Source organism: Phaenicophaeus curvirostris, chromosome 5, assembly GCF_032191515.1.
Source record: "Phaenicophaeus curvirostris isolate KB17595 chromosome 5, BPBGC_Pcur_1.0, whole genome shotgun sequence".
NCBI lineage: Eukaryota > Metazoa > Chordata > Aves > Cuculiformes > Cuculidae > Phaenicophaeus > Phaenicophaeus curvirostris.
Window position 1 is genome coordinate 20,489,444 of NC_091396.1, and position 27,662 is coordinate 20,517,105.

The 27,662-nt window shown below is 44.9% G+C and overlaps 1 protein-coding gene across 2 annotated transcripts in view; it reads right to left on the reverse strand.

Annotated features, from left to right (window-relative positions):
• The window catches only part of LOC138721114 (USP6 N-terminal-like protein), a 62,848-nt gene that overhangs the window by 27,523 nt on the left and 7,663 nt on the right, over positions 1-27,662 (reverse strand). Inside the window, exon 2 of one of the 2 annotated variants that reach the window (XM_069857813.1) lies at positions 5,912-6,189. Coding sequence is in view for 1 of the 2 variants with exons in the window: in XM_069857811.1 (XP_069713912.1) it covers positions 4,773-4,863 (91 nt within the window). In the remaining variant the exon portion in view is untranslated. Of the gene's footprint in view, positions 1-4,772; positions 5,010-5,911; positions 6,190-27,662 lie in introns of those variants that run through there. The other variant, XM_069857811.1, reaches the window with a different exon arrangement.

Sequence of the window (27,662 nt, forward strand, 5' to 3'; positions counted from 1 at the left end):
AATCTTACCTGCACACAGCAGGAATCCCAGCTCCCCGCTCTCTACATGGGGACACAACTGAATTTGAGCAAGGGGAAGTCTTGTCTGCTGGAATCTAAGACATCGTGCCTTTGTTCTTAGGCACGCACACGCCTGTACAAAAGACACTGTGGTTTTAAATTGAGACCTAGCAACTAGTTAGAGAGCCTTTGCATTGCACAGGTTGCACACCAGCTGGATGCTGCACAGCATCCACACATCCATGTGGATGACATCAAACTGACATGATCTTACCTTCAGCTATGGATATGAAGCCATGAGACGCTCTGTAGGGCCATCTGAAGGCAGGTTTAACATCAAACAAGAAACAAGTTTTTGCCTAAAGTGTGCAAGCAACAAGTAAACTGCTGTCCAGATGATTATCTTCCATAAACACCCTCAAAAGAAAAACAACACAGCAGCAAGACGATCCTCATCTACTCTTGTGATGGACCAGTCTTGGTCTAAGTGAGACCCAGTCTAGCTCTGGGTGGTCTGTGCCCACTGCTCTGCCTCATCCACCACCTCCCCTGTCGCCACTACAAATGAGCAAGGTAGCTTCCCACATCAAATATGACTTGAGTGTTGCCTTGTACAAGCCCCAAGGAGCATCCTCCCTGTCAAGCCATAACAGAGATATGATGAGCAAAAGCATGAGCGCTTTCCAAGGCACAGCCCATTTCTCTGCACCTTTAGATGTCTGTAAGCGATTATTTACCTCTTCTTATCAACTCCTTAATGCAACCTCTTTGTTGCCACTGTGTATTTCAGGTGTGGATGGAGAAGCTGGGAGATTCACCTTTTGAAATGAATCTTTTGAAATGAAGGATGAGGAAAAGCAGCCATCACACACAGTTGCCACCAGTGTGATAGAAATATTAAACACAATAATCAGGGCTACCAGTGCAGCTCTTCCAAGACATATTATCAACCGACAGCATAGGCATTTCACTGCTTTATGCTCTGCTTTTATACAGGCCCTGGAAAAACCAAACTCTTCAAACTCATGGCAGGAATGGGTGTATCCTTCCCTATTACTGACTCCCCAATCAAAACAGAACAAGGATAAAAATACGTTGTGTACTTTGTTCTCTAAGTTTTATAAGCTGTGGCTCCTATTTCAAATGTTCCCATGGATTTTGCTATATACACGTTAATCACAGCTTCATTTTTCAAAGTAGCAAGATCTGAGTAACTGCCTCATGGTGTCATTTAATATATCTGCATCTCTTCCTTCCCACATCTTTCCTCTGTGAAGTTTAACTCAAAGGCAAATTCACTCCCCCACTTTTGATGATTTTGGTTGTTATGGGGCCAAAGAATTCAAATGAGGTCCTTTACATGCTGCTAAAAATAAAATATTCTGCAGACTGGGGAGAAAAAATAAACTTGAATCAAATCAAATTGAATGGACAAATTTTCAAGATATTTATGTAGTAGAAGTTATTCTGAACATCTCTGACCATGCTCTGTAATAGCATAACCAGAGGAAGAGTGACTCTGTAACACAGGAGGGTTTACATAGCAGACAACAGCAGCAAGACCACATATATTTTGGCATCCACCTCTGCAAAAGCCTCTCTAGAGCCAGAAAATGGTGCAATGAAGGCAGTTTTGTCTCCCATGCCTGGAATGCGCACATTTATTTTCTTTTTCTACTATAAGAGCACAAACCCCCAAATTTAGGAAAAAGCCTGAAGGCAGAGAAAAAGATTGATGGTAGTGGGAGGGGTGGAGATGGCAAGTGGCAGCACCAGCCTCAGCATCTGACGGCATTGCTGCTTCTTTTTGGAATATAAAAGCAATGCTATGCTTTTGTACTCTGGAGAGGGAACAGAATGCAGCTTTGCTCTGTAACAGCCTATGTTAAATATAGATATTGAATATGTATATTTTTATTATTTAATTCTGCGCATACTCAAACTCCAGAGCAGTTTGACACCATGAATTTACAGCATTTCCTGGAGGGAAATGACACCTTGTGTATATGAAAACTACTGAGATATTAATTTTCTGGAGAGTTTGACAAAACATATTATTCTGCCATTGCATAAATAGTCTATTATAAATAGGTGCAACGTGTACCTGCCATGCTTCTCCATATACCTTCCTCAATTTTTTGTAATACACTACTCAAATGACTTTCGCAAACCTGCCACCCAATTTTCTCCTGTGAGTACTGTATTTTTGCAGCAAACAGGGTTTTTCTTCCCCCCATGACAAACACACAAGGTGAGGCAGCTATGAACAGGAATGGTAAGAAAAAGTGAACATGAGAACAGTACTAGATACATTTACTAGGACAGAAGCAACATAAAGGCCCAAGCCATGCACTTTTAAATCCAACCAGAAAACAAAGTTACTAATTCCTTTTAAAAAGAATAAGTTGAAATACTCTACAATCTGTCATCTCACACTAGAACTTGCAGCTTCCAGTTTACAATTTAAGGAAGCAAAAATTAATCCCAGCAATAGTAAGACTAAAGATGCTTAATGAAAATGCATGTTACTGCCCAGGTGCTTTGAGCACTGTCTGGCCATTAGCAAGCCTGAAATAAAATATCCACATTTTGGATGAGGATAACCTTCTTGAAATTAATTACCAAGGTGGAATATATAGTATTGGCAGTGGAAAGAAGGTTCCTGTGTCAAAAATCCAAGACGTGGCACAAAAAATGTTATCCATAAATCAGATTTACTGTTATAACCCTCCCTCAAAAGTCCCACATTTTTCCAGCAAGATCTGCTGAGCCGCTGCCACCTCATGCAGGCCGGTACCCACCAGGACCAGCCTGGCTCAGAGCATGGGAACCTCTGACCACCAGTCACCCAGCCTGCATGTTGCAACTCTTGTCCACTGCCCGGAAGGGGAACTGAGCACTCCTTCTGCAGCCCATGGGGACACACATACACATCACCTGCTGATCCCAACCACAACATGACATCTCCCACTTATAAATCCATTAGCAATAACCCTGCCTGGTTCACTCACACTGTGCCGGTACCTGCAGAAGATACAGGCACTGCCACCTCTTTCCACAGATGTCGTTTGCCAAGGCCACATCTGCAGCCTTCTGCTGACCATCAGGTCCTCCTCTGCCCACTGCTCAGTTTACAGGAAACAAAGACAAACTTCCATTAAACTTCACCAGCACATGAGACCTGGTGAGAATTTAGTCTATCAAAAATGCAAATGAATGTGGTCTAAGGACTAGAGCTGAGACATCAAAGGCTCAGCTGATAGGTCCTGCAGAGTCTTGCAGGTGGTTGCACATCAGCATGTCTTAAGATGTCCTTCCAGAAATTCACTGCAACCTTGATTCCAGATCTGACTCCTTCAAGACATCTTCATAAAGTGATTTTGCTGTTGGGACCTTGGCAAGAAAGCAGTTTCCCAGTTTTTGAACAGAGTAGCTGTGGTGATGCTACCAAGCAACTCATCTGAGTCAGAGGCACTGAATTTTCAGTCTCTTCAAGCCCCTCCTGCCTCCTTCCAAGGAATGCACAAAAGTTTGACATGCTTTTATAACAGTTTTACACAGGTTTTATACTATCAGGACAAATTAGCACCAGCCTGTACTGATCAACATCCCCATTTTGCTGCAAGGTGAATGGTAGATCCACCGTCACTTGGCAGAAGGGCTTTTGAAAATGAAAATATCAGTACAGCCTCCTCTTTATTACAGGAAGTACAGCATAGCACCATGTTTTCAACCTTCGGTTAGATTTGGTGATATTTCAGAACTCAGTTTTTAAATATGTTATACTGTAGTAAAGTATCTACTCAAGCCATTGGAAATTACACTCAGCATACTCCATCTCCAGGGCAAAACTTTGCACTTTTGCTTCAATGACCTCTCACAGCACTGTAAATTTCTTCTGTCCAGCTGCACCCAAGCAGATGGAAACATATTTTTTTTTTTCTGCATGCTATTGCAAGCAGGTCATTGAAAAAGGAGAAATGAGTTTAATTGAAGTTGGAGTCCTGAATGTGCCTAACTATCCCTAACTGTCTACTTACAGAGACTGGTGTCAGGTGGGGAAAAAAAGCAGGGAGTGGGGAGCAACTTTTGACACACTTAAACATCATGCTGGCCTGTAGCTAAAACTGAAACTAGACTGTGGAATAAAGTCAAAAAGGTGCTTACTTACTACAGTAACATCCACCACTGCTGAAACTCAATAAGCTGCTGTTCCTGTTTCACATTCTATTTTAAAAGCACACATTAACACAGCTTTTTATACCTTTAGCCATCTATGGTATAAGCCTACAATTTTTGCTTTAAGGAGAATAGGCTTAAAGGAAATGTTTATACACTGATGCAATTGGGAATGCTTATACAACATCTGCTAAGAGGGGAGACCCTTGCACAAGGCACACTAGCAGTCTGCACCACTTCTCAGTAAAGCACTGCTCTCACTTGTAAAGTTTTAACAGCAACTTATGTGCTTGCATGCCCTGGAATAAACCCAGCCACGCAAAGCAGCGCAAGCACCTGCTTACAAAGCAGCGAAAGCAAGCCATGAAAAGTTGAACAAATTCTATCATGTTTTTTCTTAAGTGCATGAAACAAACACCTCAATGTGTTTCGAATCCTGCAAGCTATTGGCTCACAGCAAACTCCCTGTCCTGGTTGCCTGTTGTAATGCTGGGGACACAGTCAGCCGCTGTGAGCCAAGGGGAGCTGTCATCAGAGGCTCTTCTCTCACGCGCTTAAAGCCGCAAAGCTGCAGGGTTACACCATGGCACATACCTACCAAGCACAGCCCAAACAAGCACAGCTTTGGGCTTGCTTCAATGGCATGGTCACTGCCCCCCGGAAACCTCAAAGACTCCCAAGACATCCAGGAGAAGCTGCAGGGTTTTGTAGAAAGATGCCAGCACACAGGGTTGCATGTCCAGGAGGTGACGGGCTGCAGGAGGAAGTGACAGCCACACACCACCGGCTGCAGGCAGAGCTTCTGCTTTGTGAGATCTGGCTCCCCACACGGAAGTCAAACTTCTGGCAAGGTCTTGCTACAAGACCAGCAACCTCCGGCATCACAGCTGCTGCAGTACTCTTTACTAGAAACACAAAATACAATCCCAAAATGGACAACACAGTCAATGCACTTGCATCAAGGAATCGAGGGCTTCTGCTGATCCCCATCCACAGGTCCTCTCTCATTAACAAAACCAGACTGGAAACACCCATGTCAGGCAGCAGCTTCGTAAGAACACTTCACTGGACTGTATATTACCAGTCTTAGCCCAAACTCAGCACTTACTCACAGCCCTGCTACCAAAACCGCCTTTACTTTTGAAGTGAATTATGACCGCAAGGATGAAACTACTATCAAGCAGGATGAATCAAGATACAGCAGATCCTGTTTGCATTTTATTTCCTTGACTATGACACAAACTCAAGAGCAGATAAGCAAGATATTTCTTTTTTTTTAAAGAAAAAAAAAAGAAGCATGAGGAGCACTAAGCCAGATGAACTGCAAGGAGAATTATTATATTTTAACTGTCTCAGGGTCTTTGAAAATGAGTGCCCATAGATCACTTTATATGAGTTGCAGATGTGTTACAGAAAATTCAAAAGACCCAGTAAACTTGCATTGTATCTGAAACAGCACTGGATGCTGTGCTGGATAAAAACATACTCATCTCCCTTAGCAAAGGTATTGCGAACACCCATGTGAGAACCCCCACTGAAACTCATTTTGATGCCACCAGCATGTCAAAACAAACCAGAGCATCGAGCATCATTGCATACAAGATCCTGACAATTTATTAGTTTGCGTATCCACAGTACATGATGGCTCTCAGGTCAATTCTCACCTGCTCCAGAGCCAGTTTGTGAGTTCAAAGAATAGAGCATGGAAGTGCAACTTGGCTCCAAGCCCTTACCTGAGCCTGGTATCAGGTGCCGAGATGCATCAGTTCACCTGGAGTTGTCCTCTCCCCTATGGGCATCTACGTGGCACGAGTTGGTTGTCTCCACCATAGGGAGGGGAGAACCCCCAGCCGCTGGTCAAACGCACTTTGGCCTCATTTGCAGTGCCCCAGCTCTGTGCAGCGGCTCTACCCTCCGCTCCTGCGGCACAGGAGAGCTCACCATGAGCAGCTGGGAGAAAAGGCAAGGCAGGAGGCAATCCGTACGTGGGATCTCTCTTCTCCACAGCTCACTGCAAACAAAATAAGAAGTTGGTAAGTTTTCCAGTTCTGGTACAACAGAGGCACTGTCCTTTACCAGTGCAGCGTGTCTTTGCGCACAGAGGAAAGGCAGGTCCCATTGGATCAGGCGGTGTCTCAGACTGGTGGCAAAGGAACAGGCTGTAACAGGACAGCAAATGATGGAAAGTCAACTATGCTCACTTGTGCTGCAAGAAAACCCTTGGTGTAGGCCATGCTCAGATTTTGTTGATTAATTGGGTTTTTCAGGATGTTTTCAGGAGTTTCCTCTCCTCCCAGCTCAAAGCATCAGCCCAGCCCAGCACTGACTTGCACAAACAGAAAGGAATCATTATAGGGATTTTGCTTGGCACTGAGCAGGAATTTTACAACTATCCAACCACATGTGCCAGGTACTGGAAAACTAGCTTGCATGCCTCCAGCTGCACAAAAAAGCCATCCCCATGTTCCGGAAAAAAAGCCGGCAGGGGAAAAAAACAGCTTGGTTGAACAGAGAGATCTTGAGTGATATCAAGAAGAAGAGAAATATTTATGGGCTCTGGAAGAGGGGACAGGCATCTTGGGTGGACTACAGGAGGGAAGTGAGATTGTGTAGACAAAAAATCAGAAGGGCTAAGGCTCAACTAGAAATTGTATTGGCAAAGTCTGTGAAAGATAACAAAAAATCTTTCTATAAATATATAAATAATAAAAGCAGGACTACGGAGACCATACAGTCCCTATTGGACGCAGAAGGAACAACAGTGACAGGGGATGAGGAAAAGGCTGAGGTACTTAATGCCTTCTTTGCCTCAGTCTTTACTTGTAAAGAAAGTTGTTCCCTCTGTGTACAAATCCAGGAGCTAGAGGAACAAAATGAGGCTCCCATGATCCAAGAGGAGGTGGTCAGAGCCTTGCTTGCCCAACTAGAGACCCACAAGTCTATGGGGCTGGATGGGATTCATCCAAGGGTATTGAAGGAGCTGGCGGATGTGCTGGCCAAACCCCTTTCCATCATCTTCCAACAGTCCTGGAAGACTGGGGAAGTCCCACTGGACTGGAGGCTGGCTGATGTTGTGCCCATCTACAAGAAGGGTCGCAGGGAGGACCCAGAAAACTACAGGCCTGTCAGTCTGACCTCAGTGCCAGGGAAAGTCATGGAACAGGTGATCTTGAGTGCTATCATGAAACACATGCAAGAGAACCAGGTGATCAGGCCCAGTCAACATGGGTTCACAAAAGGCAGGTCTTGCCAAACAAACCTGATCGCCTTCTATGACAAAGTGACTCGGCTGCTGGATGAGGGAAAGGCTGTGGATGTGGTCTTCCTGGACTTCAGTAAAGCCTTTGACACAGTTTCTCACAGCATTCTGCTTCGGAAACTGTCAGCCTCTGGACTGGACAGGCGCACACTATGCTGGGTGGAAAACTGGTTGGATGGCCGGGCCCAGAGAGTGGTGGGAAATGGTGTGAAATCCAGCTGGAGGCCAGTGACAAGTGGGGTTCCCCAGGGCTCAGTGCTGGGTCCAGCCCTGTTCAATGTCTTCATCAATGACCTGGATGAAGGCATTGAATGCACCTCAGCAAGTTTGCAGACAACACTAAGCTGGGAGGTAGTGTTGATCTGCTGGAGGGTAGGGAGGCTCTGCAAAGGGATCTGAATAGGCTGGACCACTGGGCAGAGTCCAATGGCATGAGGTTTAACAAGGCCAAATGTCGGGTCCTGCACTTGGGGCACAACAACCCTGTGCAGTGCTACAGACTAGGAGAAGTCTGTCTAGAAAGCTGCCTGGAGGAGAGGGACCTGGGGGTGTTGGTTGACAGCCAACTGAACATGAGCCAGCAGTGTGCCCAGGTGGCCAAGAAGGCCAATGGCATCTTGGCTTGTATCAGAAACGGCGTGACCAGCAGGTCCAGGGAGGTTATCCTCCCTCTGTACTCGGCACTGGTGAGACCGCTCCTTGAATCCTGTGTTCAGTTCTGGGCCCCTCACCACATGGAGGATGTTGAGGCTCTGGAGCGAGTCCAGAGAAGAGCAACAAAGCTGGTGAAGGGGCTGGAGAACAGGCCTTATGAGGAGCGGCTGAGAGAGCTGGGGTTGTTTAGCCTGGAGAAGAGGAGGCTGAGGGGAGACCTCATTGCTCTCTACAACTACCTCAAAGGAGGTTGTAGAGAGGAGGGTGCTGGCCTCTTCTCCCAAGTGACAGGGGACAGGACAAGAGGGAATGGCCTCAAGCTCCGCCAGGGGTGGTTTAGGCTGGACATTAGGAAAAAATTTTTCACAGAAAGGGCCATTGGGCACTGGAACAGGCTGCCCAGGGAGGTGGTTGAGTCACCTTCCCTGGAGGTGTTTAAGGCACGGGTGGAGGAGGTGCTAAGGGGCATGGTTTAGTGTTTGATAGGAATGGTTGCACTCGATGATCCGGTGGGTCTCTTCCAACCTGGTTATTCTGTGATTCTGTGATTCTATGAAATCATCTTGTCTGGACTGTTTATCCAGGGATGATTAGCCCAGACACAACCCAGCAACAGGTTTGCAGGTAGGGGATGTGTTTTATCCCATTTTCTGACCTTCTTGAGTGACAGAAGATGGAAAGACTTCCCATGCAGATCTCAGAGTCCATAACATCTCTGTACCAGCAGACACATGCTGCTGGTAACTCAGCGGGCAGAACACGTCCCTTGCCCAAGCCAAAGGCATGGTTTTACACCTGACTTTAGCTGATCTAAGCGCACATTGCTGCCAAGAAGGAATGCAATGGGGGCTCCAGGCTACTCCTCCAGCAACAAGCAGGGGAGAAAGGGAGAAGCAGCATATGAGACTTTGGTCAGATAAAGACCAGTAACACAACATCACCAACCTGGAAGAGCTGGCACCAGCAATGCCATCTGAGCAACATTACAGCACCTGCAGCTTCTACCTGATGTATCCAAACAACTAACACAGTTCAAAAGACACCAGAGCCCAACATACAGCTGTCTTTTTTTGAAACAAGTTTTTAATTCTCACCCAGAAAAGCAATGCAACTAGTTCGACAAGCCACCTTTATGACCAAGTAACATATAACACAGATTACATTTACATATACGTTATCACTGAGTAACTTATAACGTGACTTACACGTTATAATGCAGATTACACACATTTCCCTCTGTTCTACCAGTTTGCATCTAGCTTTTCAAGCATGATGGCAAGCTGTGGTCACAACATTGATAATACTTTGCCACTAGACAAATCCCCTTTCTTCAGGTGATACACTGACCTGGAAAGGAACTATACAAACACAGAGCTTGGGAACTGTCATCTTTTGTTTGCTTAAGACTGGAAGAGCACTTTACATTTCTCTAACCATGAAGTAAATGAAGCTACCATGATGGTCATTCTCCACTTGAACATGCATTCCTCTCAAAATACTGTATTTTATTCATTCTGGTCCATGTAGCGATACCATGGGATATGTTACTCTTCTCTTTTACCACGCCCATGTTCATTCTTGCCTCCATCTACATGTGGCAATTTTGGGTGAGCTAAAAGCTCTTATTGCATCTCCTTTTGCTATTAAAAACTTCTTGCGCTTTCCAGATTGGTGGCCACTGAAACAGCACATGCCTGAAACAGCAGGGTGGCTGATACTTCAGATGTCACCCTGGGCACTGTGGAGCTAGTGATGATCACTAGCCAAGACCAAAGGAACAAGGATGAAAAAATAAGCTATCATGCTGCCAGCAGCCTATAGAGTCTCCTGCACAATCCTTCTTAAAACACAAATAAGGAAATAACAAAGACAGCATTACATAAAGTCACTGGGACAGCCAATGAAATAAATGAGTAGGAAGTTAAAAATCCACTATCAACAAGAAAAGCAGCTTGTCCATAGAAAACCTGCCCAAAATAATCTTTGACGTGAATGACTTATAGGTTATAGATATATAAGTTGAGTTAAAGTGAGACCTATGCCGACCATTTAGGTCTTGCACCACTTGCCAGAGTCCCTGGCTATACCGCAGTTTCAGCAGGGGAGGCAGCTTGAGCCATTAGTCTGACCCTGACCCAGGCTAGTGCCCATCCCCTAGGAAAATAAGTTCTTTGAGTACCACCCTCATTCCTTCAACTGCTTTAATATGTTTAAACAGCTCACACTGCCTCCAAATACAGAACCCCACGCAGTAAGTGATTTGTATTTGGCAGCCTCTGCAGAGGACACTCCCTGACCATTTTGCTGCCAGGACTCTGGACTTGCATCTTCAAACAGCATCTCTGGATGATAATGGGTGAGCTGTTGTTAACTTCTTTTCTTCTACCAAAGCCCCAGGCAAGCACGTCCAGTAACAGAAAACTTCAAGGAAATAAGCAGTATTTGATTTGACACTGCAAAGTACTGAGAAAATGTCTCCTAAAGCTCTTCTACAGCCTTGAACCATATGCAGAACAGTATTAGGATACACAAAATTTTTAAGGAGTACGAAAGCATTCCTTTTTTTAATTACAACATAACCTTTCCCTTCCTCTTTGGTTGTTGATAACTCCTCCACCCCAACTGAACAGTCGCAGGTTTTTCTGTTTGTGGGGTTTTTTTGTGCAAAAGCAACATTTTATATAAACAATGGTTGCATTCCCTTAGAGCAAAGTGTTCACACAAGAAGTCCTCCCCTCTTACTTCCATGGAAAACATGTTTATAAAATCAAGCTGGAGGCGGAGACTTAAGGAAGATGTAATGCTTCAGCTTATGAAACAGCAATGGTCATGTAGAACACCCTTTAAGCAGTTTACCAGCTTAGAAAAAAAAATTCTGTAACAGTGTTGACATCAACATCTGTGCCATTTGGTCAAGGCTTCAAAATACATCTTACAATTCACAATGTATTTGGCTGTTACCACTTTACTGTGGTTCATGTAAAACTAACCCTGACACTAAAACTGGATCCACTGAGACTGCTAAGGTTCAAAAACAGATATACAACTTTCCAGCCAGGGTACTGATATTTTGGAATAAGACATATTAAAGCGATAACAGCTTCTGTACTTTAGATAGAAATGCAATGAAATGATGCTCAAGGGCAGTGGTTGAAACACAGCCAGGCGGGTTGGTGCTGGACACTGGCAATAGCTACGTGTGGAAAAGGATGCAAATCTCCCCATCACTGGCAAAGCCCTAGTGCTGGTAGCAGGCACCTAGTGAGATGCCACACCAGGCAGTGACCAGTGTCAAGCAGCACCAGCTCCCAGCCAACAAAAGCAGCAGAATCGGTACTCCTGAAATTGTGGTCCAAGCCAAACCTGCAAAGCACAAACCCATGCAACCATAGAGCGCATCTCCCCACCACTGCAGTGGGAGTCCCCTGTCCCAGAGCAAAGCCATGTCAGTCCCTAGTGCAGTGGGTGTAAACAACTGGTGACTTTGCCCATGTGCTTGGGGGATAAAAGGAGTCTTTTCCCTGACTGCACCAGCCCTGTGTTAACCCCAAAGCCCCCAATGGCACCTTCATCCTTGCAGGCACATCCTCAGCACTTCAGCATTTGGGGTAATTTCCTAATTAGCTAAACACCAGCTTCTCAACGGCTCAGCAAGGATTGTTCATGTCACCACACTGCTGTCTCACAGGCTTTACCACAACGGCAGTGCTTTCCCCCCACCCACAGCAGCCAGGCCGAGCCCTCAGAACACGACTCTTCATCAGGGAGATGCCAGAGAACTGCCACACTTCATGGCATGTACCGCCATGTAACGACATACGGCCCCGGCACCCCTAGTCCACCTCAAACCAGTGTGAACCAGAAATTCAGGTTTGCCAACTCAGCCTCTTCCTCACCCCTGGTTTGGAAACCTCCTGTGATGACTGCAACATCAGCAGGAGGTACAAATTCAGCTTGGTTTCTTGGGGGACGAATGCTATGCCCAAGCACATCATCTGGCTCATCACTCATTTTATCCCACATAAAAGAGAGACTAAAAGGTGGGAGGGTGGCACAATGAATGGCCTTAGCTGGCCCCACGTTTGGAGGCCTGCTACACGTGGTGCATGGAGAGTCCGGAGCAAGCCTGGCTGGGAGTTGAACCCGCAGATGCCGCCACAGAGCCCAGTACCCTTGAGGATGCACAACCAAGTGAGCCAGGCAACATAGGCAGACATCAAACCAGATGTTATCTTTCCATTTCTAGTTTTTTTGAGGCATTCCAGGCAGCACCTTCAATAAAATATGCTTGAGAAAGCAACACAAGGAACTCCAGAAAAAACAATACCCAGAAGTGCAGAGGATCTATTACCTACAATTACTGTTTTCCATGTCATTTCTGACATGAATAATGGTCAGCAACGAAGTGGGATAAAGGCAAGTCAAAGGGGACCACAGCAAGCTCAAGTCTATTAATGAAAATGCTTGAGAAGGGTTTTTGCAGTGAAAGTTGGAGCTCACATAGGGAAGGTGACAGTACGTACACAGGAACTAAAAAAAAATTACCACCCCCCTTTTTGGATCAGATAAAGAGCAAAGTGAGAAGTTTAAGCAGATGAGAGACTGTGGCAGTGATAGAAAGACAAGCATTTGGTATGGTGGAGACCCATGCAAAGCTGCCCACAAAAGCAGCAGCAGATGCTGTTCTCATCAGGGAAGAAAAGAACACAAGTTATCACCTGTGTTTCAAGATGCAGTCTTAATTAGCTGAAGGTATGATCAGCTACAGGAAAAAAAAAGATAATTTGAACTTGAAAGATGCATTTCTCTTAAAAATGCTTTAACATTCACCAAATAAAGCAACAGCTAGACAGTTCACTTAAAACACACTCCCTTTAAACACTTCACTTATAAACACAAAATTTCAGTTAATTGCTACAAATGACATCTGCAAGTAGGATGATGATTTCCTTGGCAGCTTTGGAAATATGAATCTTCCTCTTCCAAGACCAAAACCTGGGAGAGGTGAATGCAACCCACTAAAGTGCAGCTGGACTTGGCATCATGCAAAAAGGCTTGGAAAGTGGAAGTTGTCAAAAAATAAGCATCTGAGGGCAGCAGAGTGTTTTGATAGGAAAAGCACAAAAAACTTGGAGAACAAGTCTTATAAGGAGCAGCTGAGGGAACTGAGGTTGTTTAGAGAAAGGAGGCTGAGGGAAGTCCTTATCATTGTCTACAACTATCTGGAAGGAGGTTGTAGAGAGGTGAGTGTTGGTCTTTTCTCTCAGGTGATAGGACGAGAGGGAATGGTCTCAAGCTGTGCCAAGGGAGGTTCAGATTGGACACTGGGAAAAACTTCTTCACGGAAAGGGTTATCAGGCACTGGCAGAGGCTGCCCAGAGAGGTGGTTGAGTCACCATCCCTGGAGGCATTTAAAAGACAGGCAGATAAATTGCTTAGGGATATGATTTAGTAGTGGACAGGTACGGCTGGACTTGATGATCTCAAAGGTCTTTTCCAACCTAGGGATTCTATGATACTAAGAAATCCCATTCTTCCGTAAAGAGTGGGGCCAATGTGAATAATAAGTTCCATGCTTGAGTTAGAACATTCCTGCAGGCCTTCAGGTAAGACTTCAAAATAGAAGAGCAATCACAAAGAAGTTTTTTGCATTTTATTTTTTAACAAAACAAGAAGTCCTTCAGCAGGAAGGATTTTTCCAGAGAGCAGAGATCAGAGCTGGTTTGCTCTTTCTCATCACTGTTAGTTGGGTAAAGAGGAGTCTCTGTGAGCCCACCCTTTAACTTAAAGCACGGTTGCTTAAATCTTGTTCTGGCTGAGTACAAATTGAAGAGTTCATCTTCTATGATCCCATTTCCCATCTAAGACTGGACATGGATTCCCATCTCAGCTCACTGGTCACAGACCTTCATCACCTGCTTCAGACAGATACAAGGCTGCAGCAAAACAAAAGCTGCACTTTTCTCACCTGCTCCAAGCAGCCCCTCCTCTCCTTATGGATATTCCCCCACTGGATCCTCTCCTAGGACTCACTACTGGTGAGAGAGCACTATACCTCCTTTGCAGCCTGTCCTGTGCTAAAGCTATTCTGTGCTTCTCCCACTTCCTTCTATTGACAGAAAACAAAAGCTAGTACTATTGCTCACCATTATCAGAAATTATTTGGTTTCCCAAACTGTTTCTCCCCTTCTTGTTTTGAAAGAGTTTTCAGTAGACTAACAGGCTGACTCCCAATAAAAAGCATCGGGGTGATTTGGGACAGAGGCCCTTCATAGTCCACCCTCCAAATCCAGCAGATTGCAGAGGAGATGATGCTCCAGCCGTGTGGCCTGAAGAGACGGAGCCAACTCTGCACCACTGTTCTGGCTTCAAGTGGCTGCCCCTGTTTTCTAGCTGCAGACCATCTCCAGAAGATACTCTGCCCACTCTGAGTACCTGGCTGTATCATACTGAGCATCACACTTAGAGTATCTGCTGTTTCCCTCCTCTCACCATGCACTGCGCTGCCTTATTACTAGATCCTTTATCACCATGTTTCACTCCCAAATCACCCAGATGAAACCTCCACCCTTGCTGATGCTGCTCTTTTATTCAGCAACCAAAGGAAACACACTTGCATCAGGCATTAAGACCACAGTGCTTCTGCCAATGAGTGATGCAGAATTAAACACAGATCTCACATGAAAAGATGGTGCCAAACTTACAGTTTCCAAAAAAGCATGCACACACTTGGTCACTTTTTATTTATTTTTTTTTAAAGCAACCAGAATATCAAGTCCTTGGTCTTAAAACAAATAATGGCACCAGAAGTCCAAATATTATTCAGGATATGAACTACCCAACTACTGCAACCCAAGCCGACATCTTGCAAGCCCCTAACTGAAATCTGTCCACAAAGGCCACTGAAATACATGTGGCAGTTCCCTGGAATGAAAGCATACCCTAGACAGCAACTCCATACCCCAAAACTGATGCAAGGGAAAATGTGAAGTTGCAGACAATATGCTCCTGCAGGAGCTCAGCACCAGCCCTACGTTATTTGCTGGTGAAAGCTTCAGGAGGTCTTAACCCTGTCAATAATTTTGGCATGAGGCTTAAAAGAAAACCGAACAGATCTTCAAATAAAAAAATAATTAAATTCTCAGTCCAAGAGCACAGGTGAAATAAAAAAGCCACTTTGGCATATTTCTGGTATTAAATGATCCATAAACTCTTCCAAAACAAGATCCTCCTTACCGTGGCAAGTTCCGCCCAGCCCTGGAGTAGCATGGGGCTTGCAAGTATCCCCTTGCTCCCAGAGCCCTATTCTCCCCAACTGGCAGCTGCTGAATGTGGGCTCAGTGATTTGGGGAGCAGTAACCCTTTTTTTTTCCTGACTCAAGGCTGTACCAGTGACTGCACGCAGTGTCAACATCTTCAGTAGGCAGGGCTGTTGTTTCTGCTTGTGGTATTAAAAAGGCACCACAACATAAAACGACTTGTTGGCAAGAAAAACAGTCTCCGCTCAGGGGTTGTTTCCTTCATCTCATTTATTGTCCATTAGTAGAAACTCCTCATCACAGACTTGGGTATTGAGAAAAAAAAATATAAAAACAAGTAAACGGCCACTTATACACCTTCCTTGTCCCTTCCCCAGGCTCAGCCTAAGCCAGACACCTCTCCAGTCACGCCACTGGGTTCTGCTTCCTTGATGCCCACCATGATGCAGCAACATGCTACGGACGCAGCACAGACACCTCTTGCTTGTCCTTCCTCTCACCTGTGTTCATGTGGCGTGTTTATTATTTACACTCAGCTGAACTGCTTTCCTCATCCAATTTCATTACAAGCAAGCATGGAGAAACACCTAACTGTGCAGCTTGCTTTGGAAAATTCAACCATCTCTGCTGGTAACTACCAGGAGATAGATAGCATCAGCAACCTAACCTGAAAATGCTTCAACTCTCCTGCTTTTTAAATTATCACTCTTTGAGAAGCTTTTTCATGGCCACTTTGATGTTTGCAAAAGCCCAGGACCAGCTCACCAGATCCCCAGGACCTACACTGGCTTTTCACTTCATAGACATCAGGTGAGAAGCAGCCTAGCAGCTTGTGGAATGATGAAGATGGCCTTCAGGTTTTACACAGGAATTTGTTGGCTCTCTTATCTTCTCAGAGACAATAACACTTGCAGGTAATTCTGAAGTGTATCCAGAACGTCAGCCACAGCCTAAACGATTATACAAAGACCTGAAATTTAAGCTGCCAACTTTATGCCTGCCCTCCCATGGGACTTCTGCACTACAGCACCTCCGTAAGCAAGTCATTCCTCTGTTCCTCTTTCAATCTCTTAAATTTGCTGTCCAAATTCAGTTTTTTGATCCCATTCTCAACACTTTTTAAGAAGCAGGTGTTGGCAATCTTACAGTTGCTGCAGCTGGGGAAAAGCTGAGCCACAAGTCACCCCTCTGACCTAGGAAAGGTCCCTCACAAGCTGCACCCAACTAACATGCCCTCTTAGGCACAAAAATCCACCAGAAAAAGTAGTTGCAATGCTTCTCCTGCCTGTGGGCTGCTCCTCCCTCTTCTCCTCCCTCCAGCAACATGCCTTTGACTGTAAAAGTTTCTGGAACTACGAAAACTTTACGGAAAGTATTTGAGAAATGTATTATTAAGAGAAGGTCATAAAAGAACAACAACTTCAGAATAGCTGCAGCTAAAAATACCCAATCCCAACACCTCTTCTTTAGAGAAAACATAATGATGTCACTTCCCAATGGTATAAACGTGTTTGTTTAATTAAGATAAACACTAGATTTTCTTGCCAGGGGACACAACTAGAGACCTTGGGAAAATACCTTGTTTGCTGCCTCAAAGATCACACTTTTCTGTGCAGTTTTCATGGTGAGATACTGTTTAAAACTAGCAACTGCAAATCTGTACTTTTTTCTAACACAACCTAACTACAAAACAACTTTCTAAAGAGAAAAAAGTATTTTGGCCACCCATACCAAGTTTTAGAGTGTTTGTGGAATATGAATTTATTTTTAATAACTCAGAGTATCAAGATGGAGAACGTGGAAAGACATAATGTCAACAAGCGGAGCAGCAGTGCAAAGCAAGCATTGGTGCAGGGCTGGAAACCACCTCTCGTCTGAACAAAATCCTAGGTAGGACTGGAAGAATCTGCATTATGGACAAGACTGAACTGGTTACTCAGCTCTAATGGGTGTAATCAATGTTCAGTGGAAGGCAAAACTAACCATGATGTATGGGAACTTAATGACTTCCTTCAACAACAGGATGAGTAGAATAAAGCGAGTCAATTAAATGACCCCCAGCAGAGAGTTTTGTACGATTTCACTGCTTAAATAAACTCTGGTTTATTGATCACTTAGAAAATACTTAAGAATACTGCAGGTGGGTAAGGGAATGCCTGTGCTTACATTTGAACAAAATCGGCACATAAGAAGGTTATCACACCACAGCATGCTTTTTCCTCTAAAGATGTAAATGAACCCAGGAATAACTTCACCAGAAGGGCCATAAACCTTGTCCAGGTCATATTCTTTAATTTCTACCCCTTAAAAAACATACACTTCTCCCCCATTCAGAAACACTCAAATGAATACTTTAAAAAACCGCAGCAAACAAAATGATTTTGCCAGTGCCCTACTATGGTGGCCAACTCTGACCCAGCTGTCCCACCCAGCTGCCCCTTTCCTTCCACTGTAAAACAAGAAGCACATCTCTTATGTGCCCATTCCCACTGCTCTCTGCAATTCAATATGCACCTGCATACTGCCAAAGTTATTTGAAACTGGCCTAATACAAAATTTAGAAGCATTGACGATATTTAGTGTGTAAACCTCCTGCTCCCCTGATAAATCTGGCTGAATATCCACCAAAAAGCACTTCAAAGGACTAACCCGAAAACAATGAGCAGGAAGACAACCACAACCACAGCTATACTGTTAAAAAGACTGCTAGAGGCCATTCACCAGTCTGCTGGGGGACCTCCCTGAGCTCTCCCCCGAGGACTGGGGTTATTTTGAAGAACAGCCACCAAGGAAGACCAGAGAGATGCACTAGGAAAGAGGCAGGGCTCAGTTTCATGGCCACCACCTCCCTGCATCCGCTCAGCCCAGAGAAACTTGGAAGACATGCCTGCATGATGTCATTACTGGGTTGGCGTCTAAATAAAGGAAGCTTTTTATAGAATTTCCCACTGACAAACTTAACCCGGTAAACCCCAATAGCTAAGAGTTTGTCAAGCAGAAGGGAAGGAAAAGGGAAAACAATAACACTAACACTGTGAGGACAGCCAGGGCAGGTGGGTGGTGTCTCAGGAAAGAAACCAAAACAAATACCAATTTGTTCCCCAATACCTGCATGCTGGATAAAAGCACAGGTAAGAGCAGAATGTAATGTAAGGGAGATAAGTTTTTACACCATCAGCCACAAGGAAACACAACCTATTTCTGCACCAGGATAGGGAAGAGAAAGATAAAGATGGGGAGGGAGGATAGGGAGAGAAAAACTTTTCTTAAAGAAAGTAAAAAAAGTACTTCCACAATGGGGGGAGTTTCTAACTTCATATTATTCATGTGACAATTACTGTGCTTCCTAAAAGCAACTCAGGCTTTCTGCATATTCAGAAGACCCTTGGCTGCAAACACCTCAAGCTCAAATCAGCAGCAAGCAGCATTTGCCGGAAGCTCTCAAAAAAAAAACCAAAACAAACCCCCAAAAAACTAATGAAAGCAAAACCATCTGGCAGTTTGGTCAAGTTCATGTGTGCTTGTATGTTATCCTCTTCTTGATAACTCTTCATTGCTTCCACAGGGCTATGAAGCGGTCCCTTTTCTTCCCTCTGCTCCTTGCTGCATCCACATGTAGGAGCAGTTGCAAAAGCCCCGTGACTCATGCTGGAGTAATGCGTGTGGGAGAACTGCTCCCATGCCCAGCCTCTAAGGACGCAGCCTTTTACGGTACTTTTGGAGTGGAAGCTGTTGTGGTTTGTAGCACTTCGCCTTTTGTCTCACAGGAGCCTCAGAGAAAAGAGCTCATGTTCCCCTGATGCAACAGGAAGGAGCCCGCGGGAGAGGAGTAAGCCAACACCAGGCTCCATGGACGTACTCGCATGGCCACACCAGAGATGCTCAAGGACGTCAGCTGCTCCACATGGCACTGCCACAGCTCATCTACAGGCTCTCCTACCTGTGATAAGGGTCATTGGGTGGCTCTATCATCCCGCAACCTCCAAATCAGACTTAACAGCATGACGTAGGTGTGAGTTGTTCTGTGGACCCCTTAACGACCACGGCCCAACTTTCTAAGGAGTCATTCCCTGCATCCCGAGTCTTACCCTCCTATGGCAAGTAACCACCTCTCCATTATCTCCACTGATGAGCCACCAGATGTACTCTTTCTGCCCTCAGTGTGCTCCTGTGTATGAGAAGCTGGCAGGGCTGACAGTCTTATCTGTTTTCCCTCAGGGTGAGCTGTTAATTCAGGATGGTACCTCTCCATCAAGTCGAAAATGAACTCTGTAGGGCTTCTACTCCATAAAAAATTATCTGAAACAGGGTGACAGATTATTATGAAAAGCAGGCAGGGGTGATGCACTGAAAATAGGATAAAAGCATCAGAGAGAAGCACAGTGGCAGAAAAGCCACTCTTCAGGCTTGTAGACAGCATGTGTGACTCAAACTTGGCAAGGTAACAAAGTGGATTCAGTTGTGCTCTTTAAAAGCTGAAGGTCATGCATGAGATTAAAAGAGTATCCCAAAACATTACACCACAGGTCTTGAAACAGGTCTCTGTCTGCAAACATGCAGTGGGTTGCTTTACAGGACAGCTCTTGGCTCTCCTTTGCATCTGAAGCATTGTCTGCTGTATAAGAGAAGGGCACAAAAGTTTCTGCATCTGCAAACACAACTACAGCCAGCTGCTGATTTTAGTCCTTTTAAAGCTCTTAAATTCAAGAGGAATGTAAATGATAATCTGTACATGCATAAAATGTCTAGGAGGAAAACTATTAGGATGAAGGAAACAAAGGAGTTATCAATCCTCCTGATGCAAAGCCATTGACATTAAAGATATTTCTTTATCCCTTCTGAAATTGCAGTGAGCTCTGGAAGGAGTAAGCTTACCAGTCAGGACAGATGAATGACAGACCAATCTTACAGATAAATTTCAACAAGCGGGAAGATGAAATAGAAAGCTGCTCTGGAGTGACTTCTCAGGTACAAGAGACACAGTGGAGGGGAAGTTTGGGTGAGGGCCATGTCAGCAAGCCCACAACATACCTTGGAGGCGAAGCAGAAGTCTTTCAACAGCAGCACATGGCTGCAAGAAAAAACTTTCTACAGCCCTAAGGCAAGTTAAAAGGTGATTCAATGACACAGCGGTTGCTAAACAAGGTGCCTCACACCAGAGGGACAGCCAGAGCTCCCCAGGCAGGCCAAGATGGAGTCTTATGCTCCCTGAGCAAACGAAATATATTTCCAAGTTTAGGGAGTCTTCCTGCTATGAGATGATGGATCAAGATTAAAGGATTAAAGTTAAAAAAAATCATGTGAAAGGCTCCATCCTGTTCAAATGAATACAATGAATTTCCTGTAGTCTTGCCTTAAACACCACAATATCACACCCGATTACCATCCCATCTGACTCATAGAATCACAGAATAACCAGGTTGGAAGAGACCCACCGGATCACAGAACTCCTAAGTCCTGCAGAGGTAGTTGGGTCAGAGGAAAGCAAAATGATCTCTGCCTTGCCTCATTTCTCATTAAACTACTAACTACACACAGTAGTGGCTCTGCAACAGGTAGGGCAAGTTACTTCATTAATTATCCTTTACTTGGACCAGCATTATCAAATTTGATTAAAAAAAACACCAGGAAGAAATATGAACTCAACAAAATAACCACCATGAAGCCTCTGCCATCAGAAGAGACACATCCAAGCCTGAACTCAGTTTCACATCTCCCGCGCCCAAGACACCTCTCTGTATAAAGCCTTTAGTTATCAAAATCTGCCATTCATACTCCAGGGAAAGCCAGGGAAAGGAGGAAATGCCAGTTTGCCCCAACACACTCATCTCTGCAACTGCTGCAAGTGACTTGGTCTGCTCTGACCTCGGTGTGTTGGAAGACCTCAAGGATGCTGCCCCACAGAACCATCCACCCGCCTTTGCCTCCAGTTGTGCAGTACACCTGAATTTAAAATAATTTTGATACTTTTGCCCACAAACAAGAAAGCTTTCCCAGACAGCAGGTTCTCTGCAGACCTAGAAACAGCACATACTGATTCCTACAGAGCAACAACCTCTCTTAATGCAGAAGTTAGCTGGTGTCAGTGCAGCCTGGGCTTGGATGCTTTGCGGTTGATGGAACAAATCCAGATAGTCCCTCCAAGAGCTTGCAGCCCTGCCCTACTCTGGCAAGTGCTCCAGTGACCACTCTCCTGAACCGCACTGGAGCTGGAGTGCAGCTCCCCTGAAGCAGACCAGCTGGTGGTTTGCTGGGACAGCTACCGGGAAGTGCAGATGCCTTTCTACTCCTCTTCATGAGGAAAAGGCTCCTTTTAAAAAAGCAGATTGTGGAAGATGCAAGGCAGACATGCCTCCCCAAAGGAAGAAGCATGGGCTTACAGCACTGCTTATCTGGAGCATACAACATTGGCTCCACTGAAAAATGAATGTGAATGCTGCTAAAGAATTTGGAATGAAACTCAGGATTTCCACTAGTCTTCACACAGGGCCCACCTGAACTAGAAAGGAGTGTTTGCTGGAAAGGATGAGCTTTTCTGAGCTCCAGTTTCTCATAAGTTTTTTCCTGGTTATCTTCCTTCCCCATCCCAAATTTGCAGATCATAGAATCACAGTCATTAAGGTTGGAAAAAGCTCTAAGACCCTCCAGTCCAACCGTCAAGCCTAGCATGACCATGCCTACTAAACCATGTCCTGAACTGTCACGTCTACATGTTTTTTGAACGCTTCCAGCGATGGCAACTCCGCCACTTCCTTGGGCAGTTCCAATGCTTCACCACTCTTTCAGTAAAGAAATTTTTTCTAACATCCAATATAAACCTCCCCTGGCACAACTCGAGGCCATTTCCTCTTGTCCTACTACTTGTTATTTGGGAGAAGAGACCAACACCTGCCTCACCACAATCTCCTTTCAGGTAGTGGTAGACAGTGATAAGGTCTCACCTGAACCTGCTCTTCTCCAGATAAAACAATCCCAGTTCCCTCAGACATTCTTCATAAGACTTGTGCTCCAGCCCCTGCACCAGCTTCACTCCCCTTCTCTGGACACACTCCAAGGCCTCAGTGTGTTTCTTGTACTGAGAGGCCCAAAATCAAACAGAGTATTTGAGGTGCAGCCTCATCAGCACCGAGTACAGGGGGGATGATTGCTCCCCTACTCCTGCTGGCCATGCTGTTTCCAATACAAGCCAAGACACCACTGGCCTTCTTGGCCATCTGGGCACACTGCTGGCTCGTGTTCACCTGCTGACAATCAGCAACCCCAGGTCCTTTTCCACCAGGCAGCTTTCCAGCCCTTCTTCCCTAAGCCTGTAGTGTTGCATGGGGTTGTTGTGACCAAAGTGCAGGACCCGGCAGCTGGCCTTGTTAAATCTCATACACTTGGCCTTGGCCCACCGATCCAGCCTGTCTGGACAGGTTTAAGCCCATGGCAGCTTCTGCTCTGGACACTTCTCAAAGCAGTTTGCATCATCAGGATTGAGCTTAATGTAATAACTACAGGAGCCCTTGTGAGGGATAAAAAAGATCCTTCACAGGATCTGCAGATGGTATATTCCTCCAAGCAGGACCAAAATTGTTTAAAAGACTGGTAAGAACCTTACAGAAGGAGACCATACAGTGGCAGCAGACCCTAATGCCCAACTCTCAAAGTCCTTTAAGATGAAAAGGAAATTCTTCATTGCCATTCCAGCTAGGAGAAAAGAAGGGGGCAGCAGAAAATGACACAGGCAATGCCTAAAACAGACCACCGGTCATTATACAGGAAGGAGGAGAAAAAAGGTAAAAAGACAAGTATCCCACTGAATGCAGACTAGACTTACTACATACACCAGTCCTTTGCAGGGTCACAGCCTTCAGCCAAATATTTCCTTCACTGTAACCAGTATGCAAATTGTACAGTAACTGGAGACTTTAAAAGCTTTCAAGAAAATGCAATAAAACAAATAAAAATCAGCTGGGCAGGTTGTGTCTGACAACTCATTTTTTCCCCATGATGCCACGTGGAGAGATGAGGCATGAATCAACCCATCTCAAACCATTTTGGCAGCAGTCTAGCCAAGAAGGGCTGGACATGTCACCATGCCAGTACACAGGGAACACCTTCCAAAGGGCTCTGTTTACTGAGCTGGAGCCAACACAATCCCTACACAAAGCATTTAAGGCTCAAGTGTCATATGAAACAGGTCCACTCTTCCCTCCCACTCCATAAATAGAATATGAATTTGGGCACCTACTAACAATAAATGAATGACACTCATTTAAGCCTTCGCTGCAATGCTGACATAATCTAGGTCCTTTTATTCTCTTTGTACAGCAAGTGCTAAAGATGCTTTTGTACACACTTTGAAGTACTTCATTTAAAAAAACATGGTAATTAGGACATTGCATTCAGCTGCTCTTGAAAAAAAGCCATTCTCCTTCCCTCTCACTAGGCTCTTAGGAGGCTTGGACTGACAAACATTGCCTAATTCAATCTCTACTCCACCAGGATGGCTGGAGTCAGGCAGCAGTGATGGGGGCGAGCATGACTACTGGGTACCACTTGGGTCTATGGTGTGAAAAACACCAGCAATATGATGGCCTATGGAGAAAGAAACCCTTTACCTGTGTTCTAAGGTGCAGCGAAGCAGCACCCAAAAGCCCCATTTTAAGTCACCGAACATGGCAGTGCAACTGCAGTGTTCAACAGGTAAAACATCTTTTTTGTTTTTGTCCCTTGCTCATCTGTGATGCCTCAGAACCATGACACTTTCCTGCACAGCAGCTTTTGAAGCTCGCCTGCTGGCACTGGCATCCTCCTCCTTTCCAAAATGGAAATATTTAGAGGTGTGTGCACAGAGATCAGATGGAAAGAACAGGGCAGCTCCCACTAAAAACACCATTAACTAGGAGAAAAACACCATCATACAAAAGGGACATTTGTCTAAGATGGAAAGCCCATTATTTATTTGGGGTTTTTTTAAAGAAAAACATTCATAGCTCTGCATTCATTAAATAAAATAGAAAAAAATAAAAGAAATCACATGCACCAGCAGCAGAAAGTCTACCAACTTTAAATTGATCTAACTGCTGTAATACCCCTGAGATATAATTTTAGCAGACTTTTTCTCAAATGCCACTACAAACTGTAACGGAGCCACATTCCCTGATTTAAGATTTTAAGAACAGAAGCCTTAAACCACAGTGCCTGCAAAAATACCCTTTCCCCTCGCCTCCACCCCCACGCCCCCCCCAAAAAGAGGAAATCTTGGAGTCCTACCCTGTTAGGGAGGCTATTCCCAAATGACATGCATTGGATTAATGATGGCACTGCTGCAGAGGATTTGACACTAAAATTCATAGAATCATAGAATGGAATCATAGAATAACCAGGTTGGAAGAGACCCACCGGATCATCGAGTCCAACCATTCCTATCAAACACTAAACCATGCCCCTTAGCACCTCGTCCACCCGTGTCTTAAACACCTCCAGGGAAGGTGACTCAACCACCTCCCTGAGCAGCCTGTTCCAGTGCCCAATGGCCCTTTCTGTGAAAAATTTTTTCCTAATGTCCAGCCTAAATCTCCCCTGTCGGAGCTTGAGGCCATAAATTCATGCCTATTCAACAGAGACTTAAGTTTGGGAGAAGACAGACAATTTAAAAGATTTAAAGAACATATCCTTAAGTGGGGAAACTGAGGCACATAATGAGAATGTATTTCTTCCAGCTAACACAATGTCATCTTTGCTAATGGAGACTATGGTGGCAAGAGAGGTGAGGGGGCTGAACTGAGGACTCTGCTCCTGCTGCCATCCACTGTGTTACTTATCAGGAGAAAGCTTATAAAAGAAAACAAGACAACAAGTACAATATGGGGAAATGCTCACAACCAGATGGGTCAGCCTAGCTCATGGTGGACATGTGGCAACAAAGCCAAGTACCAACATGCCTCCTAGCCACTTGTGAGATACACAAAGACTGAAGGTGTTCAGAGGCTGAACTATGGTGCCATTACTTCTAAAGACACGGGAATATTACTAATAACTACTAAAAGCATCTTAAACTTATGTAAGCAGTGAAGAAAAAAAGCTAAAATAACAACGGAGATGCCAACAAGGCCACTGCAACATACATGAAGCAATTAAGTAGGTTTTTAACAGATATTATTTAGCATTGTTTTGTTGCTGTTTTTCTTAAAACTATAAGAGCACTCTCCTTTGTATGAACCTTACAAGACGAAAAAGAAATAAAAATAGAAAAATCTACCACTCCTGGCACTTCTCTGGCAGACCACTGTCATTTAGGCTCTTGAAGGCAGAAATTTATTATGGGGATTAATGACGAAAACTAATGCAGAGGAGTATGTCAGGGAGCAGCAGGATCCCGAGGCTGCTCCCTGCCACCTGCCCTGGGATGAATACTCTCTCATCACCTCCACCATGGACAAGGCAACTGAGAAGTCTGCTCTCAGTCAAGTTCATGGATGCTTCAGCAACTGCCACCTCCTTCAAGCAGCTGCCCAAAAGCTTACCCAAACCTGGGCTCCCTGCCACATCATCCAGTTGCCCTAACTAATGAGCTCCTCTGTTTGTAAACCCAAGTCTTGACAGACACTCTCTGGCATGCGGGTACATAACATGTGCAGCACAACTGTAGATGCTCACTACTCCCAATCAGCCACAAGGACTCCCCATCCTCGGCACCATGCAACTCATAGGACACCAGCCCCTTGACTTTGGATTGGCAAAGGCTAGCACTTCACGAGCTCTGCTCCAGCAGAAAGGTGGATGGTCAGGAGAAAGCTCTCCAATTGCATTTGATGCTGCTCTGCAAAGCCAGAGTGTACCAAGTTCCATCTCTTGGTGGAAAGGACACACGGGCACACCAAGGCCCACAGAAGTTTAGCTCCTGCGACCATTCATGTCAACTACACTGTGACAAGTCACGTTGTTTAATTCATAACATGTCATCTTTGGTCCATGCTCTCCTCCTCCCCCAGGAGCCTGTTGCCACAGGTTTCCTCAGAAACACAAAAGACCGAGGAAAGCTACTTGTATTTAGAGCAAGAGATTGAATAGTCTGCAGTGCTCGGTTGTGGCATGTGGAAAAACAGCAACCAAATGCTTTTTGGAGAGTAGGTAACAGTAGTCTGTTGCTATTCCTAAAATAACATCAGTCATGTTTTGGTCCCAAGCAGAGAACAAATCCCGCATGCACAATGAATACAAGCCTCACCGAAACCATGACAGGTCCTGTGGGTTGGCCTGAAAAGCAAGAGGAGGGGAGAAGTCCTACTGAGCCATCAGCTCAGCCAGGCATGCAGCTATTTTCTCTGCACATACCCATCACCAATTAAATGTCATCTTAGTGTATGGGAGCCCATGCCATGGGTAAAGGCCCTTCTCAATGTAATCTAGTACCAGCCACCAGAAGATGGGGAAGGTGGGAGAGTTTTGAGGAAACCCGATTCAAAAGAGAAACCAAGACACACAGGAAGTTTCACTAAAACAAGCCACCACCCACTTCCTACTCCATTGCTGCTGGACCAGCACAGAGAAAACACAAGGCTTGGCACAGAAGGAGAGATACGTAGGCTTAACTTCTAGTCTGCTTCTTTCATCAGTCACATCAATCAAGAGCCCTCACTGTTCAAGGTAACTGGCATAGCTTCCCCTTTGCCTCCAAAGGCCATACCAAGTAATACCTCATATGCATAAAGCAGAAATCCAGACACGAGAAGAAAAATCTTTACCAAGGGAAGACCAGAAAAACCCACAGCTAATACAGATCTGTCCTCCCCACACACCACAGTAAATTAAGCTGCTGGAAAGTGTACTATTCATTGTGGAGCATGATGACCAGTTCACTAGATGCTTTATTATTTCCACCAAGCCATCTCAAGAAGTACCGGTCTTGCACCTGTGAGTTCTGCTTTGGATGTGTTGGTTTTTCACATGCATGGACATAAACTCTGGCAATTTTGAGGAAAACGGGCTGGTGATTTTCTTAGCGCAGTACTTGGAAAAAAACCTAGTTTGTTTGCAGCTTTCAGTACTTTTAACAGACTGATTATACAGAAAGAGCAGCCAACTCCTGTCTTCCTTTAGAAGAACCGCTGAGATCATGCTGTTTGCAAGCATCACTCTCACTTCATTTATAGATGGAAATACTGACAGTGCAAATGGGTGTCTAGCTACAGAATTGAAAGACTGATAAATTGCTTAATGTTTCAGCAAGAGAATAAATGCAAGATGTGCAACAAAAATGCCTGCTGAGTAATAGATGTGGCATCACAGGGGCATGTTTCCAAATTCCATTTCTTCAGTATGCTC